We start from the raw sequence: 17,931 nt of genomic DNA, 5'->3' as shown, positions 1-17,931 counted from the left end.
ACACATTTCCACTTGCTGTTAACGTAACACATGACATGCATATCTTCTTCTCTTGACAGGTGTTGATGGTCAGACTCTGACACAATCTGAAGCAGTGATTAAAAGGCCTGAAGAATCTCACAGGTTGACTTGTACAACATCTGGATTCACATTCAGTAGCTCTGTGATGAACTGGATCAGACAGGCTCCTGGAAAAGGACTGGAGTGGATCGCTTTGATCCACACATCTAGTACTCCTATCTTTTACTCCCCATCAGTCAAGGGTAGATTCACCATCTCCAGAGATGACTCCAGCAGTAAACTGTATCTACAGATGAACAGTCTGAAGACTGAGGACAGCGCAGTGTATTACTGTGCTAGAGAGACACAGTGAGAGACAACGATGAGAGAGCTGTTCAAAAACTACTTCCTCTATTCACCTCGACCACTGGGAACATTCAGACGTCTCAGTGTCACTTGTCCTGAACCACAGATATAATGAAGATAGTGTCACGGTGTGGTTCACTTCATGTTATATTTTGTAGTTTTCTGCCACTTGTGTCCCCGGGTAACTTCACTTCCTGCCTTGTCCCGTTGTCCCCTGTGATTGTCTAATAGTTTCCACCTGTGTCCAATCACCTGCACCTCCCTTGTGTATTTAAGCCGTGTGTCTCCTGTGTCACTTGTCGCGTCATTGTCTTTTGCCACGCATGTCCTGTTCTTGTCTTTCGCCCCCGTAGGTTCATGCTTGTGTGTTTTTGCCCCTTGGCTTTTTGGATTTTGGACCTTTTGATTATTAAAGTCTTTTGTTTTGGAAAAGTCTGCGTTTGAGTCCTGCCTTCCACCCCCCAACCCTGACAGAATGACGCGACCAAGGGACTCAGCAGACCCGCTGCCAGACTACGGCCCGGACTACTTGGACGTAAAAAGTCCCTTCTGGCAGCGGAAAACGAATTTTGTTTTTGGTCCCAGGAGCTATCAGCTCGCCTGCCTTGAGCTCCGGGACCTCCTTAACCCAAGGAGGAGCAAGCGGAAGAAGCGCTCTCCCGTTCCCGCTGGGCCGCCGCAGCGCTCTCCCGTTCCCGCTGGGCCGCCGCAGCGCTCTCCCGTTCCCGCTGGGCCGCCGCAGCGCTCTCCCGTTCCCCGACTCTCGGCTCCGACCCCGACTCGGCCAGTCCCCGCTCCGAGACTCTCGGCCCCGACCCCGACTCGACCAGTCCACGCTCTGAGAATCATGGCCCCGACGCCCCCAGTCCCCGCTCCGAGAATCATGGCCCCGACGCCCCCAGTCCCCGCTCCGAGAATCATGGCCCCGACGCCCCCAGTCCCCGCTCCGAGAATCATGGCCCCGACGCCCCCAGTCCCCGCTCCGAGAATCATGGCCCCGACGCCCCCAGTCCCCGCTCCGAGACTCAGATTCCCTCCCTCCCGCCCTCCCGTTGGTAATTTGAGGGCCGTCTGGGATCCGGCCCTTAAGGGGGGGGCTATGGGGTGGATTATGGGGGGGGCTGAGCCGCCGACTGCGGAGGTGTTCCGTGTCCCCGAGCCGACGACTGCGGAGGTGTTCCGTGTCCCCGAGCCGACGACGACTGCGGAGGTGTTCCGTGTCCCCGAGCCGACGACGACTGCGGAGGTGTTCCGTGTCCCCGAGCTGGAGCCGCCGCCGACTGCTGCGGACGTGTTCCGTGTCCCCGAGCTGGAGCCGCCGCCGACTGCTGCGGACGTGTTCCGTGTCCCCGAGCTGGAGCCGCCGCCGACTGCTGCGGACGTGTTCCGTGTCCCCGAGCTGGAGCCGCCGCCGACTGCTGCGGACGTGTTCCGTGTCCCCGAGCTGGAGCCGCCGCCGACTGCTGCGGACGTGTTCCGTGTCCCCGAGCTGGAGCCGCCGCCGACTGCTGCGGACGTGTTCCGTGTCCCCGAGCTGGAGCCGCCGCCGACTGCTGCGGACGTGTTCCGTGTCCCCGAACTCGAGCCGCCGCCGACCCCCCCGGAGGGTTCCCGTGTCCCCGAGCCTGCCATGCCAGAGACGTTCCGGAGCCGGCCAAATGACCGTCCGCCGGGCCGACCACCGGAGGCTCCCCGGCAGTGTGCCTATCCGCCAGGCCGACCCCCAGAGGCTCCCCGGTCGCCTGGCCGCCCGCCGGGCCGCCCGCCAGAGTTTCCTGGGTGGCCCGACCATTGTCTCTGGTTTCCCTCCCCCCCACCCCTTGTTTCGCTCTAGTGTGAGCCGCCTGGAAGTCGGCCCTTAAGGGGGGGGTACTGTCACGGTGTGGTTCACTTCATGTTATATTTTGTAGTTTTCTGCCACTTGTGTCCCCGGGTAACTTCACTTCCTGCCTTGTCCCGTTGTCCCCTGTGATTGTCTAATAGTTTCCACCTGTGTCCAATCACCTGCACCTCCCTTGTGTATTTAAGCCGTGTGTCTCCTGTGTCACTTGTCGCGTCATTGTCTTTTGCCACGCATGTCCTGTTCTTGTCTTTCGCCCCCGTAGGTTCATGCTTGTGTGTTTTTGCCCCTTGGCTTTTTGGATTTTGGACCTTTTGATTATTAAAGTCTTTTGTTTTGGAAAAGTCTGCGTTTGAGTCCTGCCTTCCACCCCCCAACCCTGACAGATAGTGCTTATTATTTTATTAAAATGATGCACATTCTAAATATAACAATACACACATATATATATATATAATATATAACATTCATTTTCCATTATATTAACTAATCTAAGCTATGACAAACTAATAAATAAAAAAATATGTTGTTAATTGTCACGACTGGACAACGGCCCTGAACCCAAATGCATGACTCCTGAGACGAAGTTCAAAATCAAAGTTTATTCACAAAAGGCAACAAATGAAAGTCACTGTCGGCCGAGGAAGAAACCCTGTACTAAAGCTAAGAACCAAAAGGATCTAGAAAATAAACGCTAGGCTGAAAAAGGAACCAACAGAAAGCGAGCCTGAACAAGGTACAAAGAACGTAGCAAAACTTGTCAAAGGACGTTGGTACACGCGGGTTCTCTGTAACATGGGACAAGACCAACTGGCCCAGGACAAAGGGAGACACAGACAATATACACACACAGGGTGAGGACACAGAGGGACACTGTCAGGGGCAGGACAGACAATGGGACCGGCACACAGGGGGAAGGAGCACGTTGCCTGAAACGAGAGGAAGGTTAATCACAAGACAACAGAGACACGAGACGACCTGACTGGCACCGCTTCTTGGACATGACATGCCAGAAGATGTGTGTCCTCTTACCACGGCCATCGGTTATCTTTGCATGTCTCAGGTTTCACTTCCTAAATAGCTCATTTCTTCTTGAGGCTCCATGTTTCTCTGTATGTCTGTGGCTTCAAATTGGTGAGATTTAAATACCAAAACCGTAGAAGTCTAAAAAGCAGCTGCAGTAAGTTCAAATATTCATGTAGAGGAATATAGATTATCTCGCTCTCACTTCATTTGTGTAAATTACAGAACGATAACCATCCAAATCTTTCACTAGCACTTTTGAAATTGTATTATTGGAACTGGTGTATTGCAGGACTTTGAGTGAGTTATGAAATGAATTTTATTGAAAAAATCAAATATAGATTTAAATTTAGATTTTATTAGTAATACATGTTTTATATGGATTTAAGGCTTTGACAACACTATCTGAAAGAAATAGTATTTTCCCTTGTGTTTCCTGTTCCTTGTGTCACTAACCCCTCCTGTCTTTTCCGTTCCTGTCCTCGTGTTCCTCCTGATTCCTTATTCACTACACCTACGTTCACCTGTCCACTACCTTCCCTCGTCTCTCAGGTTTCTCTCTGTTCTCGAGTCACTCCGCCGCCCCAGAACCGTTACAATCATGCTATTTATTTGCCCTGTTTAACGCAAATTAATGAATAAAAAATGAAATAATCTGTACTCATGTACTTTAGAGTCAATCATGAATGGTGAAAGGCGCCGGCACAAAAACAGTTGATATCATACTTGAATTTAATTTAATAATTTGAAAACATGCAACAACTTATCTTTCTTTGCAGTTATAAAATAATTGGGAGTTTCTTAATTGAAAAAAATTAAATTATGAAAGTCCAACTGGCTCCAGTTAGACCAACGTTGAAGTTTCATATGTGTGATCCCATGCAAACTCAGGGAGCTTCCTTGTTGGTCAGCTATAAAAATATCCCATCAGTCTGTTGAGTTCACAGCTCGACAGTTTCAACATCACCATGTTCTCAATAGCTCTGCTGCTGCTGTTGGCAGCTGGATGTAAGTTCCTCTTGATTCATCAAAGTCATTCGTTCTTCTTGTATAACTTGATATTAAAGAAAAATCTTTTTTTAACAGGTTTTAAATGTGAGCAGTTGACGCAGCCGGCCTCTGTGACTGTGCAGCCCGGTCAACGTCTGACCATCACCTGTCAGGTTTCTTATAGTCTGAGCAGCTACTGGACAGCATGGATCAGACAGCCTGCAGGGAAAGGACTGGAATGGATTGGAAGCAAATATACTGGAGATTCACTCTACAAAGATTCACTGAAGAGCAAGTTTAGTATCGACTTAGATGCTTCCAGTAAAACAGTGACTCTAAACGGACAGAATGTGCAGCCTGGAGACACGGCTGTGTATTACTGTGCTAGAGACCCACAGTAACACGAACCATCAGTACAGCTGAACAAAAACCTCTCAGTGCCTGAACACTTGTAACACAAAGCCACCAGAGGAGGAGTCCTCAGACCACCAATGATTTCACCACCAGCTCACTGTGACATCAGTTTAAATACCTACATGTTACAATTACTAATATGCTATTCTATATATTTAAGAAAATTCATAATTTTACAAGCAAGGTGTCACGGTGTGGTTTCACTTCCTGTTGTATTTTGTAGTTTTCTGCCACTCGTGTCCCCGGGTAACTTCACTTCCTGCCTTGTCCCGTCATCCCCTGTGATCGTCTAATAGTTTCCACCTGTGTCCAATCACCTGCACCTCCCTTGTGTATTTAAGCCATGTGTCTCCTTTGTCACTTGTCGCGTCATTGTCTTTTGCCACGCATGTCCTTGTCCTGTCTTTCGTCTTGGATCGCCGTAGTTTCTCGTCTGTGTGCTTTTGCCCCCGGTTCCTGTGTTTTTTGACCGTTTGACTATTAAAGTCTTTTGTTTTGGAAAAGTCTGGGTTTGAGTCCTGCCTTCCTCCCGCACCCCCTGACAGAATGACGCGACCAAAGAAGGGCTCAGCAGACCCAATGCCAGATTACGGACCAGATTACCTGGACGTAAGAAGTCCCTTCTGGCAGCGGAAAACGAACTTCATCTTCGATCCCAGGGGCTATCAGCTCGCCTGCCACGAGCTCCGGGATCTGCTAAATCCTAAGAGGAGCCCTGGCCAGAGGAATAACAGACGTCCCGCTGGGCCGCCGCAGCGTCCTCCCGTTCCCGCTGGGCCGCCGCAGCGTCCTCCCGTTCCCGCTGGGCCGCCGCAGCGTCCTCCCGTTCCCGCTGGGCCGCCGCAGCAATCTCCCGTTCCCGCTGGGCCGCCGCAGCGATCTCCCGCTCCGAGACTCTCAGCCATGCCCCCGACCCCCGACCAGTTCCGGCGCCACGTTCCATGCCCCCGACCCGACCAGTTCCGGCGCCACGTTCCATGCCCCCGACCCGACCAGTTCCGGCGCCACGTTCCATGCCCCCGACCCGACCAGTACCGGCCCCACGCTCCATGCCCCCGACCCGACCAGTACCGGCCCCACGCTCCATGCCCCCGACCCGACCAGTACCGGCCCCACGCTCCATGCCCCCGACCCGACCAGTACCGGCCCCACGCTCCATGCCCCCGACCCGACCAGTACCGGCCCCACGCTCCATGCCCCCGACCCGACCAGTACCGGCCCCACGCTCCATGCCCCCGACCTGACCAGTACCGGCCCCACGCTCCATGCCCCTGACCCGACCAGTACCGGCCCCACGCTCCATGCCCCCGATCCGACCAGTACCGGCCCCACGCTCCATGCCCCCGACCAGACCAGTACCGGCCCCACGCTCCATGCCCCCGACCAGACCAGTACCGGCCCCACGCTCCATGCCCCCGACGCCCCCAGTCCCCGCTCCGAGACTCATGACCCCGACGCCCCCAGTCCCCGCTCCGAGACTCAGGCTCCCTCCCTCCCATCCCATGGTCCTCTCCCACCCTCCCGTTGGTGATTTGAGGGCCGTCTGGGATCCGGCCCTTGAGGGGGGGGCTACGGGGTGGGTTATGGGGGGGGCTGAGCCGCCGCCGACTGCGGAGGTGTTCCGTGTCCCCGAGCTGGAGCCGACTACGGAGGTGTTCCGTGTCCCCGAGCTGGAGCCGACTACGGAGGTGTTCCGTGTCCCCGAGCTGGAGCCGACTACGGAGGTGTTCCGTGTCCCCGAGCCGGAGCCGACTACGGAGGTGTTCCGTGTCCCCGAGCCGGAGCCGACTACGGAGGTGTTCCGTGTCCCCGAGCCGGAGCCGACTACGGAGGTGTTCCGTGTCCCGGAGCCGACGGCTACGGAGGTGTTCCGTGTCCCCGAGCCGACGGCTACGGAGGTGTTCCGTGTCCCCGAGCCGACTGCTACGGAGGTGTTCCGTGTCCCCGAGCCGACTGCTACGGAGGTGTTCCGTGTCCCCGAGCCGACTGCTACGGAGGTGTTCCGTGTCCCCGAGCCGACTGCTACGGAGGTGTTCCGTGTCCCCGAGCCGACTGCTACGGAGGTGTTCCGTGTCCCCGAGCCGACTGCTACGGAGGTGTTCCGTGTCCCCGAGCCGACTGCTACGGAGGTGTTCCGTGTCCCCGAGCCGACTGCTACGGAGGTGTTCCGTGTCCCCGAGCCGACTGCTACGGAGGTGTTCCGTGTCCCCGAGCCGACTACCCCGGAGGGTTCCCGTGTCTCAGAGTCTGCCATTCTAAAAGACGTTCCGTGCCCTGCAGTCGCCGCTCTGGAGCCGGATTGGTGACCGCCCGCCGGGCCGACCCCCTGAGGCTCCCCGCTCGTCTGGCCGCCCGCCGGGCCGACCCCCTGAGGCTCCCCGCTCGTCTGGCCGCCCGCCGGGCCGCCCCCCAAAGTTTCCCGGGTGGTCCGACCAACGTCTCGGGTTTCCCTCCCCACCACCCCTTGTTTCGCTTTAGTGTGAGCCGCCTGGAAGTCGGTCCTTGAGGGGGGGGTACTGTCACGGTGTGGTTTCACTTCCTGTTGTATTTTGTAGTTTTCTGCCACTCGTGTCCCCGGGTAACTTCACTTCCTGCCTTGTCCCGTCATCCCCTGTGATCGTCTAATAGTTTCCACCTGTGTCCAATCACCTGCACCTCCCTTGTGTATTTAAGCCATGTGTCTCCTTTGTCACTTGTCGCGTCATTGTCTTTTGCCACGCATGTCCTTGTCCTGTCTTTCGTCTTGGATCGCCGTAGTTTCTCGTCTGTGTGCTTTTGCCCCCGGTTCCTGTGTTTTTTGACCTTTTGACTATTAAAGTCTTTTGTTTTGGAAAAGTCTGCGTTTGAGTCCTGCCTTCCAACCCGCAACCCTGACACAAGGAAAATAATTTTTTCTTCCGATTTTGAGTTCTACACTAAGATCTGAGTATTATTATTATTATTATTAGGGTCCTTGCTTCGACTTGTCGTAGAGGAACCTATTGTATTTATTTCTGAAACACCCAAATGAAAAGTAACCTGAACTTTATTATGTATCCTACAAAATAAAATACAATCATTTGGAGTCAATTGTTTTGTTTTGCTATTTCTTTTTGTAAATGTCTGACCTGTGCCATATAAACGTGGCCTTTGTCAAAATGATGCTCTGAAGAATAAGTTAATCTCCAGCAGAGACACTTCTGCCTCCAACAGTGACTTTAAAAGGACAGAATGATCAAAGTGAGGACACAGCTGTGTGTTGCTGTGTGCGTTATCCCTCAGAGATACAAACCACCAACAGACCTGCACAAGTACCAGCAACCGTGTGACTCACCCACACACTGTCAAACACATTTAAATAAATACATTATAAAAATATGTTTTTGCTTTTCCTGTAACACAAATATTTTTACATTATGAATAGTTGTCCGGAATTAAGATCTTTTACGTCTCTCTGCTTTGGCTGTTGTGTATTTATTTGAGTTCACCTGCTTTCCATTTTGTCTTTTGAAACCTGTTGAGGGAGGTGCATGCAAATTGTTCCTTCCTTAAAATAATGCCGTATGCAGCTCTCATGTCATTGATGACGGAGCAACTGGGCTTCTAATATATCTTGAAAACATTCAGAGCAGAAAGCAGTGGATGAAGTGTTAGTAACATAATGGAAAATATGATTTCCTGGAGTCTGTTCTTCATAGTTACTATTAATGGTGAGAACAATTTCTGCTTTAACACAGTGAAGACACTCACTTATCTCACCTGTGAGGTGTGCTGATTACAATGTCTTTTCTTACAGGAGTTTGGAGTGAAATCAAGATGTCGTGTATCACGTCAGGTTATACAATGACAAGCTTCTATATTAGCTGGATACGACAGAGGCCAGGAAATGCTCTGGAGTGGATTGGGAGGATGGACGCAGGCAGCAACTCTGCTACCTTCAGCAGCTCCTTCCAAAGCCGTTTCATCATGACTGAAGATGTGCCCAAGAGCACTCAGTACCTCGAGGTCACGAGCCTGACAGCAGAAGACTCAGCTGTTTACTTCTGTGCTCGACACACAGTGACTGAAGACAGCGGAGCAGCTGAACAAAAACATCCACAGACAACAAACAGCAACTTGGGGACATTTGGGTTTTCTCACAAACTGCAAAAGTACTTTAATATATTTAACATCTTCATGTTGTCAGTAATAGCTTTTAAAAACAAATGAACAGGATAAGAGTTTTTTCATAACTTAAATAAAATAAATACACAATATTGTTGGTTTGTTCAATGTGGTTTCTATTTTTTAAAAGCCCTTTTAATCTAATCTAAAATGTCAAGAAAACCTAAATGTCTGAGTTAAGTACATAAATTATAATAATCAAATGAAGAAGATGGACTTCAGGTCTTTCTTCTTCTACTTCACTGTGGATTGCTTTGGCTCAGCAAAATAATTTTGCAAAAGTACTTATATATAATTAATATCTTAAATTCAAAATCTTTAATATCGTCACGATATCACTCCCAGTCATATAAAGTGTTCCTTAACTTGTAAACACATGAATTAATTCTAAATTACTAAAAGGCATGAACTATAAATGATATGAACATGAGATTCGGAGTGGCTCTCTGGTTGGGATAAGTATCTAGGTATCTTTCCTTTGAAATACCGTGGAGGTGCTCTTAGAAAATTATAATAGCTTTAAAAACACATGAAGAATAAACAAATAGATACAAAAAATAGAATAAGTCATTTTCTAAATGAAATAAATACACTACATTTTACACACTAATGTAGCGACTGTAATGTTTAAAACAGCAAAGCCCCTGTAATATGTTATATGTTTCATTAATTAATAAATAATATTATTAATCTAAAATTACAATAAAACCTATTTGTCTGAGTGAAGTTTATGAGTAATAAAAATCAAATGAAGAACACAGACATCCGATTGTTTCTTCTACTTTACTCCTGACTGCTTTGGCTCAGCTAGTAGGGAAGTTTACAAAATAATTGTGTTGAAATACAACAAATGTTTCAAATGTAAAACATGTTCATCCTTGTTGAAAAGAATCAATAAAGTGACTTTTTATTCATTGCAGTGAGTAACAGTAACAACATTATCAAGCAAAGCGCTCATCAACTGGATTAATAAATTACTATAACTATTAATGTAACAGTAAAAGGAACCATTAACTTTTAATAACTCATGTCTGTTTAATACTGAGAGTCGTACCCATCACTACCGCTATTTAATGTAGAGACACAAAATGTTCTCATGTCAAGTGTGTCCGTTCTGCTGCTCTGCAACATGACTCCATGGAAGAAGAAGCTCTCCCTTTGTAGGTAGCTAGTTCTCTGCTCCCTCAGAGGAGGAGTCAATGCAAAACTCAGATGTCTTCTACCTACAAGAGGAGGAAAGAGAGCAGTGGACACACACAGTTGAACATGAGGCGCTGCAGGACAGGACTGCTGCTTTTAACTCTCTGCTGGGCAGGTGAAGATTTTCACTCATTCTGTCACTTCATATAGTTGCAAATCACTTGAAGTTTGCGTGATCAGTTCTGTACTGATGAATGATTTCTCTGACGTCCAAAACGCATCTCCGTTAACACTGAACCCTCATGTCACCTTTGTTCTCGATTACAAACAAAAACCCTGCTGAATATTTGTCTCCTGTTCACTTCAATTGTATGCTAATACATTTTGTAATGGTAAAATATAATGATGCCATAATGTTTTATTAGATTAATGTCTGAAGCTAATCATGAGTTTATTTGTGAGGAAGTTCCACAGCACCAGCTGTGTGGGAACTGTCTCCTCTTTGATCCCATCTGTCTATGTGTACCAAAGCTGCATGGAGGGTGGAGAAGGTGTGGATTCCTCCGGCCCTCGTCCTGAATCTAATAAGATGTGTGATAGAATTGTCTTGCGAGTTTTCCCTCAGGTCTGGGACCTTGTTGCTTGTCTCTGTTTCTTTAGCATTACAAAGTATTAATATATCTTGTTTGCTTCGAACATAAAGAAGAAGCTTGCCACTGAAAAACAATAAACCAATATCTCTGAGACGCTCATCAACAGAGCAGCCAAGCGTAGTCACTACCAGGTCAGTCAAACAACAACCTGGCGACGAGTGGCTGAGGAACTGGGAAGAAACATCAGCCGTATCGCTCCTCCTTAAATTTGCTCAGGACACAGAAGTACCACAAGAGAGATATGCATAAAAATACTTTTTAGTATCAAAACATTGACGATTCTTTATATTTTAAAAGCAGTCTTCCAATAAGTTAAACGTCCACCAGGAAAGTCCAGTCACGAGCTGTCAGACAGCTGGGACCCATTTGCAGTCAATCCGGCCGTGCTCTGTTCAGTGTGGACTGTAGAGAACGTGGTGTGACGTCGTGGCCGATGCCCCCTCACGACGGAGGTCGGTCGGTCGGTCGGTCGGTCCGTTCGCCACCGTCTCGTTGTCCCGGCCGTGTTCCCATAAGTCAGCAGCTTCCTCTTTTTTATACTCCTCCTCTTTGCCCCTCGATCCCGTAGATGGGTTGGTTACTAATTGTCCAGGTAATTAGTCCCGGTGAAAGCGATAGAGGGATTTGTTAGTCCAATAGGACGTCTGTGTGGGGAACAGTAGTCCATGTAACTCACACGGTGCACACTATAGTAAAAGATCACGCAATACACAGTGAACATACAGGATCACAGCAATCACATAAATGACACAGCAGTCAATAAATGTCACAGCACACTAGTCACCGCAAACCAGAAACACACATTACATTCACACACACATTCCCAACAGGCGGACAGATACACTGCAAGGTGATTTGTAGATTGAAGGCAGCTCGGTTGCCAGAGCAGGTGAAGTGACCTGTAATCAGGGAGTCTGAATGAGCTTCAGTTTGGAGCCACGCCCCTCCACATGATACCGCCAGGAGGCGGGACCTCGCCGTGACAATTATCTAGTTATCACATGACTTGTAAACTCATTAGATAAATAGTCCAATACAGTTTCATGTCAATCACATGTGTTATTATAACAAACATTAAAGCTTTTAGTGATTGTAAATGACAAAATGTCACATATTAAAAATAAGACGTTTTTGTTTGGTTTTGCTGTATAAGAATAATAAATGTTACTATTTCATATTATATCATTTTGTTGACTATATTTGCTTCTCTTTGATGTGATACTGTAGATCACATCAATCAATTCAATCAATTTGGATAAAGACATCACTCAGCCATGTGGAAAGGATAGTGTGCTTGTGTTAAACAGAAAGGCTTCTGAATATGTCGTCGTTACAAACCAACGTTTCTTCAGTTTCTGGTGATTCTAAACATATCATCTTCCTCTCTGCACCTCCGGGACCACACAGGAAACTTTTTAGAAAAAGTCAGAACTACAAACAAAAAGCATTCCAGCCTTCCAGTGTGTACTTTTCTTTAAAATGTAAACTTAAATAAGAAAGGAAAACAGCAATCTGCTATAATTATCACCCTTACAATATAGATTGATATTTTACAAGAGATAAACATATCTAAACGTCCTACTTTATACTTTCTATGTTTTGTCTGCAACAAATTGATCAGTTGAAATGATTGATGTGTAAAATAATTTAAAGATAAATCACTATCTATGTGCAGGCATGTACACAAACATCAACGTTATAGTAGAAATATTCATTATTTCACTTGATTCTTACTTGAAACTATTTTTAAAATGTTCTTTAAAGAGAAAATACGGTCGTCATTTAAATAAAAAATTACATTTCTCAATACAAGAGCAAGTTGATTTTTGCCAGTTTTGCAGCAACTATGTAAAAACAAAAAAGTTGTGAGAGGTAAATAAGTTAGAACGAATCAAGTTGGAAAAGAAGAGCTGAAGTGCGATGGTTTGAAAAAGGAAAGAACAATAATACAATAATGCTAAACGTATTTCTTGACCCACCACATAACAGTATCTTGACAAAAGGACAGATTTAAACATAGAAATTCAAATTTGTTACAAACTATAAACAACTGCTCTGTTAAAATAATTCCTTTCAGATTTTCTGAATCAAATGTATGTGTTTGCCATGTCATACGAAAAACATTTCAACTAACAAAAAAATATGGATTAATAACAATGACGTAAAAATAAGTAACATGTGAATTAGGAATCTTACATCCAACATTTGTATTGATTAGAATATGAGTTTCTTTTTTAGTCTTACCCACTGCTGACGATATGTTTCCAGTGCAGGAAGCTGTTGGTCACTGAGGTTTTTGTAACAGGCTTCATCACAGTGTGGGTTGGGATGGGGCACTGTGATATTCATCCATACAAAAACCTAAGAGCAAAAACTGTAAACTCTCCCATTCTCATTGTGATAAATCAATAGGACAGACTGTTTTTCAACTAGAATGTAGAGTAAGTACTGTGTTTATCACTTTTAGATGGATATTAGTTATTACAAGTTAGTTAATAAGTAGATTAAAGTCACAGGCGTAAATGTCATCTTCCTGTAAATTAACTTTCAGAACTGGTCAAGAATCAGAAAAAAAAGAAAAACTCTCAAGACACAATCATGGTATTATTTTAAACAGTTTTTCTGTGTATTTCAATCCCTTAATTAGTTTTTAAGGTATTTATCTACTACGGCAGGTTTTTGTTGAGGCAGTGACAGGAGATGCATCACTGTGATTACTTCGACTACTGGGGACAGGGGACTGAAGTCACAGTAATGTCAGGTAAGTCACATTTAAACATTGTATTTTTACTAAAACGTTTATATATTTGTTATTCATTTGTTATTCATTATTAGCGGTAGAGAAGTTTAAATCATGTCTTATTTCGGTTTACATAAATGTAAAAACCAGAAAAGAAAGCAGGCAGATGTTTCTAATACAGTTGTTCTTAGAAAGCCGTTAAAATTTTTTATTGTTTGGCAATAACTCGGCTGATAAACATTTGCATTATTGAATTAATATTTTTAGAAAGTATTTCAGTGTGATTAATTTTCCCATTGATTAGACTGTATAATTAAAATACATAAGGTTTTCTTTATAGCTAGCTGTACATAAATATACATACAAATATGTATAGATGCCTATAAAGAACAACTGGTATTCTTCTTTTAAAAATAAAACGTAAACGCTCAAATCCATCAACAATAATTGTTTTTATTTACACTTATAACGATAACCAAAAGCCTTTTCAATATTATACCGTAAGCAGTGCATATTAAATAAATGAATAGGACGTGATAAGAATAGCTCACAATGTATGGAAAATATTAAGAATATGCCAAAATATTCCATTTCAATGAGCTCGGAGGTTATATTACATATTATTATATTATATATTTTTTATGTGTATGATGTTTTACTAAATATTACCTTTCCTCATGTCAGCTCCTATACTGAATATAAATGTTTGGGTATTAAATGACTTCTACCCAAAAAGTATCACACCAAAGCGAGACATGGCAAAAATGTTTTGTATGATTGATGAATTATTAAAACAGATCATTAATTCACACAAGTTCCAATGAATATACTCAGATGCAGTATGTTTATACAGTAAAAATAATCAAAAGCTCTTTCTTCTTACAGAAGTATCATTCACTAAAGTCCTATAGCTTCATCACACAATTATATGTAACATTTTAATGATCCTCTTACAGAAAAGTAACTGATGTGTGTATAATTTCACTTTCACAGAAACAACATCACCAACTCTGTTCCCTTTGGTGAAGTGTGAACCTGACGGTGATAAAATTACCGTCGGTTGTCTTGCACACCACAACTACCCAAAGAGTCTTACTTTCCAGTGGACCAATGCATGTGGAGCCGATCTGACTTCTGATCAATATCCTTCAATTCTGAACAACAACAAATATACAGGAGTCAGTTTGCTCAAAGTACCAAAGTCTGACTGGAATTTAAGGCACTCTTTTGAATGTTCTGTGACGCACGCAGGAGGATCAAGAAGTGTGACTTTGGGAAAAAGTATGTGATGTTTTATTTACAATCATAGCTCCCTGTCTGTATGTCTAAGAGTAAATATGTGTTATAGTTCATCTTTTAGACAGAAAATGTTTTTCATTAATTACTGTTTCATATGTTTAAACCAATCTGACCAATTTTACATTCAAGTTTTAAATGAATTATTACAGACTGATCTGTAGACTGATGGATATTTCTGCTCTTTCCTCCATTAGAGGCCTCTTGTTCTATGATAAGAAATATCACAATGACACTGAAACCAACAAGTCCCAAAGACATTTTCATCAACAACCAGGCAAAGTTTGAGTGCAGGATTAATGGACCGGACCAGACCACCATAAATGAAATGAAATTCACTTGGCAAATAAATGGAGCTGATGTGACGAAGAACAGCAGTGAAACAACAGACTCCACAAGCAGCAAAATCAGCACGTTGACTCGCGACCGCTCTGAATGGCAAACAATCGACAACGTGCGCTGTTCTGCTAAGGGCCCAAAAACACACGTTCATAAAGATCTGCATATCAACAAAGGAGGTATGTTACTAAATGATTAGTAATCTGTGAGTCTGAGGAGAAAGACCGTTTACACACACAAAATATTATCTAAGTTTAGTAAACGCAAAACTTGAATCTGACCCTGTTCACTAAGGAGAGTTTCTCTTTCAGATAATGAACCAAAAGTAACCGTCCACGTCCTCCCAGAGGAAGACGTCAAGGAAGGAGCTGAGGTCACTCTGTTGTGTCTGGTCTCTAGCCGGGAACCGCAGGATTTCTACATCGCCTGGTTAGAAGAAAATGGATCGAATGTCAGCGTCTATAACGATGGCATCGACTTCCCCTCTATGAAGACTGATGAGCGCTACTCAGTTACGAGTCTTTACACCACCTCCTTGAAAAAGTGGAACGATGCCGTCAAGTTCACCTGCAAGGTGTGGCCTGGTGGCAAAACGCAGAGAGATGTGTCTAAGAAGGTGTTTAGATCAACTGAATGTAAGGAATCGTAACTAATTCAGTCCTAAATGTGTCATTTTGTGCTAGTGTGCTGTCATGTCTGTGTCCTCTCTGTCATGGAACCTGTCTTTGTGATTGTAAAAGTAACAGCCAGTTCGTCAATTCACTTTGGTTTGTCATCGTATTGTGTTTTAATCTGTCTTTGTCACATCGTCCAAGAGCTTGATGAATGTGCTGACTGTTTCAAATAAATGTTGCATGGAAACAACGTTGTTATATGTTCATGCATGACTTCAATATTCTGAAACAAAGCTTTTAGCTGATACCTGGTAGACTTCTCTCTTCCACTGTTCAGATAGATCAATACAACATATGTGGAGAGTGAATAATGCTTGATTTAAGTTTATGAGCACTATTCAAGTGAGAAATGGGCATCTATGTGTTACCTTTGTTCACACACACACACACACACAGACACACACATCTAACCCACCCACACCCTCCTCTTCTTAAATTCTATTCCAGCTTTTAAACTGCGTGTCGCTATGAGCTGCACAGATGATGCCATTGATGAAGACGAGTACAGCAGCCTGTGGTCCACCACCTCCTCCTTCATATTCCTCTTCATATCCTCTCTCATTTACAGCATGGTATTCAGCCTGGTCAAGGTAAACATGCAGACTTTCTCTCTATTTCAGCTGCACTGACAACTTAAGAAAGTAGAAGAGATGATACAGGATTCATAGATTCACTGAATATAGTCATTGTTTTACTACTAAAGTTATTAGAATGATCCCAAAAAGGGAGACTAAGTGATGAAAATGATGGCATCAATAAGTCTTGAAATGACATTTAACTAGAGAGACAAAAAAGAAATATAAAGTACTTATGTAATTGCTTATCAGCAAATATCTTATCTGCTAATGGACAGAAAATTATTCTGATTTGTGATTTTCTGATTATTGATCCATCTCTTAACAACAAACCTGTGACTTTGTTTGTGGTGTAGAATTGCATCACTTTCAGTTAACAGAACTTATGTTTCCATGTGCAATCAGCACATGTGCCTGATCCACATTTAGCAGCAGCAGAGTGAAGAACCTCTCCAGGCACAGACAACGTGCTGCTTTGTGTGTTTTAAATGATGCAACACGCTACACAGATGGCATGTTTAAGTATGGTCATTCTCATGGTTACAGAACAGACTTGCCCTGCAGAAAGGTTCATGGCCAAAGCCATTCTGTTGTGGGGAAAATAATTCTCCAGCTGTGTAAATATCTAAACTAAAGTAACAATCAAACTTCATCACTGCTTGATCATTTGTATCTGAACAATAAATATAATATATACTCATTTTGTTTGTGTTTCCAGATGAAGAGGCCATAAGATGAGATTGATGCATAACATGGACTTCACTTCTTCATTTGTCTTCTAAGTATTTTTTCTGGTTTTAAAAACATTTAATTGTGTGCTAGATTTAATGATCGTTATATACATATTTTTGTTGAACTATGTCACTCAAAATAGATTTTTCTGTGACCTGTACCAAATAAAAGATACAATTGTAATTGTTAGTCATTTAGATGAATAGATTCCCTGCATTGGCTTCTGTTCTTTCATTATGAATAGAAATGTTGTACATTCACTTTCTTGAAGACTTAAATATTATCTGTTGGTAAAGTTTTACAAATGTTCATTGCCACATAAATATCAAATTGCACTCTAGTTGAGATGTTTGTAACTTTGTCTGATGTCATTATGTTGAACAATTTGCTTTAATCTAATTCAACAGATATAATATTTACAGTAGTATGGACAACCACATCCAAGCATACAAGAAAACTTCGACAGTTATTTTGTGGGTTTCATTTCTAAATATATCATCTTTAGAGAGTCCCCCCCCCACACTCATGGTCCACCTCAGGGACCCCACACCTGTTGTAGTGAAACTACAGAGCTACAAATAAGCTTCCTCAAAACAAGAGACCCATCTTCCCCTGCATGTATTTGCATATCAGCATACAACAAGGCAATATGCGGCTTACATGCAAACTGCAGACACAAAGATCTGTGACATTACATGCAGGGTTAGAAATAGATATTGTAAGAACATGAAGAGTCCATCTTCAAATTGTATGGCAGTTAAAATATTACTTGGGAAGTTGCACCTGAATGAAGATACAGCAGAGCAATTCATGAAGAAACACTGATGCATGTAAAAGTGTAGGCACATTAATTGTATCATTTATTCAAATTATTCTTTCATGAAATATGTAAATATATATATGAATAAAATGACAGCTATTTTGAAGGATTCATATATTTTAGTGTATTATCCTTTATTTAATTGTAAACATTCATTAATAACAACATGAAGTATGCACACCTACT

The 17,931-nt window shown here is 44.0% G+C and overlaps 2 protein-coding genes and 1 gene segment (V, D, J or C); 2 read left to right on the top strand and 1 right to left on the bottom strand.

Moving 5' to 3' along the window:
- Nucleotides 1-16,323, top strand: part of LOC120827323 (immunoglobulin gamma-1 heavy chain-like) — a 52,508-nt gene extending 36,185 nt beyond the window's left edge. The window contains 1 exon segment of the mRNA XM_078083955.1: nt 16,066-16,323. Coding sequence (XP_077940081.1) covers nt 16,066-16,247 — 182 coding nt within the window. The 3' untranslated portion in view covers nt 16,248-16,323.
- Nucleotides 5,254-6,181, bottom strand: LOC144384546 (uncharacterized). Its single transcript, XM_078083953.1, has 2 exons — nt 6,090-6,181; nt 5,254-5,873 (listed from the first exon to the last, which is right to left on the bottom strand). The coding sequence occupies exons 1-2, from the start codon at nt 6,135-6,137 to the stop codon at nt 5,337-5,339; spliced, it is 585 nt and encodes a 194-aa protein (XP_077940079.1). The 5' UTR covers nt 6,138-6,181; the 3' UTR covers nt 5,254-5,336.
- On the top strand, nt 12,958-15,808 carry LOC144384545 (immunoglobulin gamma-1 heavy chain-like). The segment is given in 6 exon segments: nt 12,958-13,010; nt 13,121-13,170; nt 13,245-13,330; nt 14,303-14,590; nt 14,803-15,123; nt 15,256-15,808. Coding segments are annotated over 4 exon segments (1,008 nt in total).
- Nucleotides 16,324-17,931: the final 1,608 nt, after the last annotated feature.

Source organism: Gasterosteus aculeatus, chromosome 11 (genome assembly GCF_964276395.1).
Source record: "Gasterosteus aculeatus chromosome 11, fGasAcu3.hap1.1, whole genome shotgun sequence".
Lineage (NCBI taxonomy): Eukaryota > Metazoa > Chordata > Actinopteri > Perciformes > Gasterosteidae > Gasterosteus > Gasterosteus aculeatus.
The sequence above is the reverse complement of the archived record's forward strand: the minus strand, read 5'-3'. Positions and strand labels throughout refer to the sequence as shown.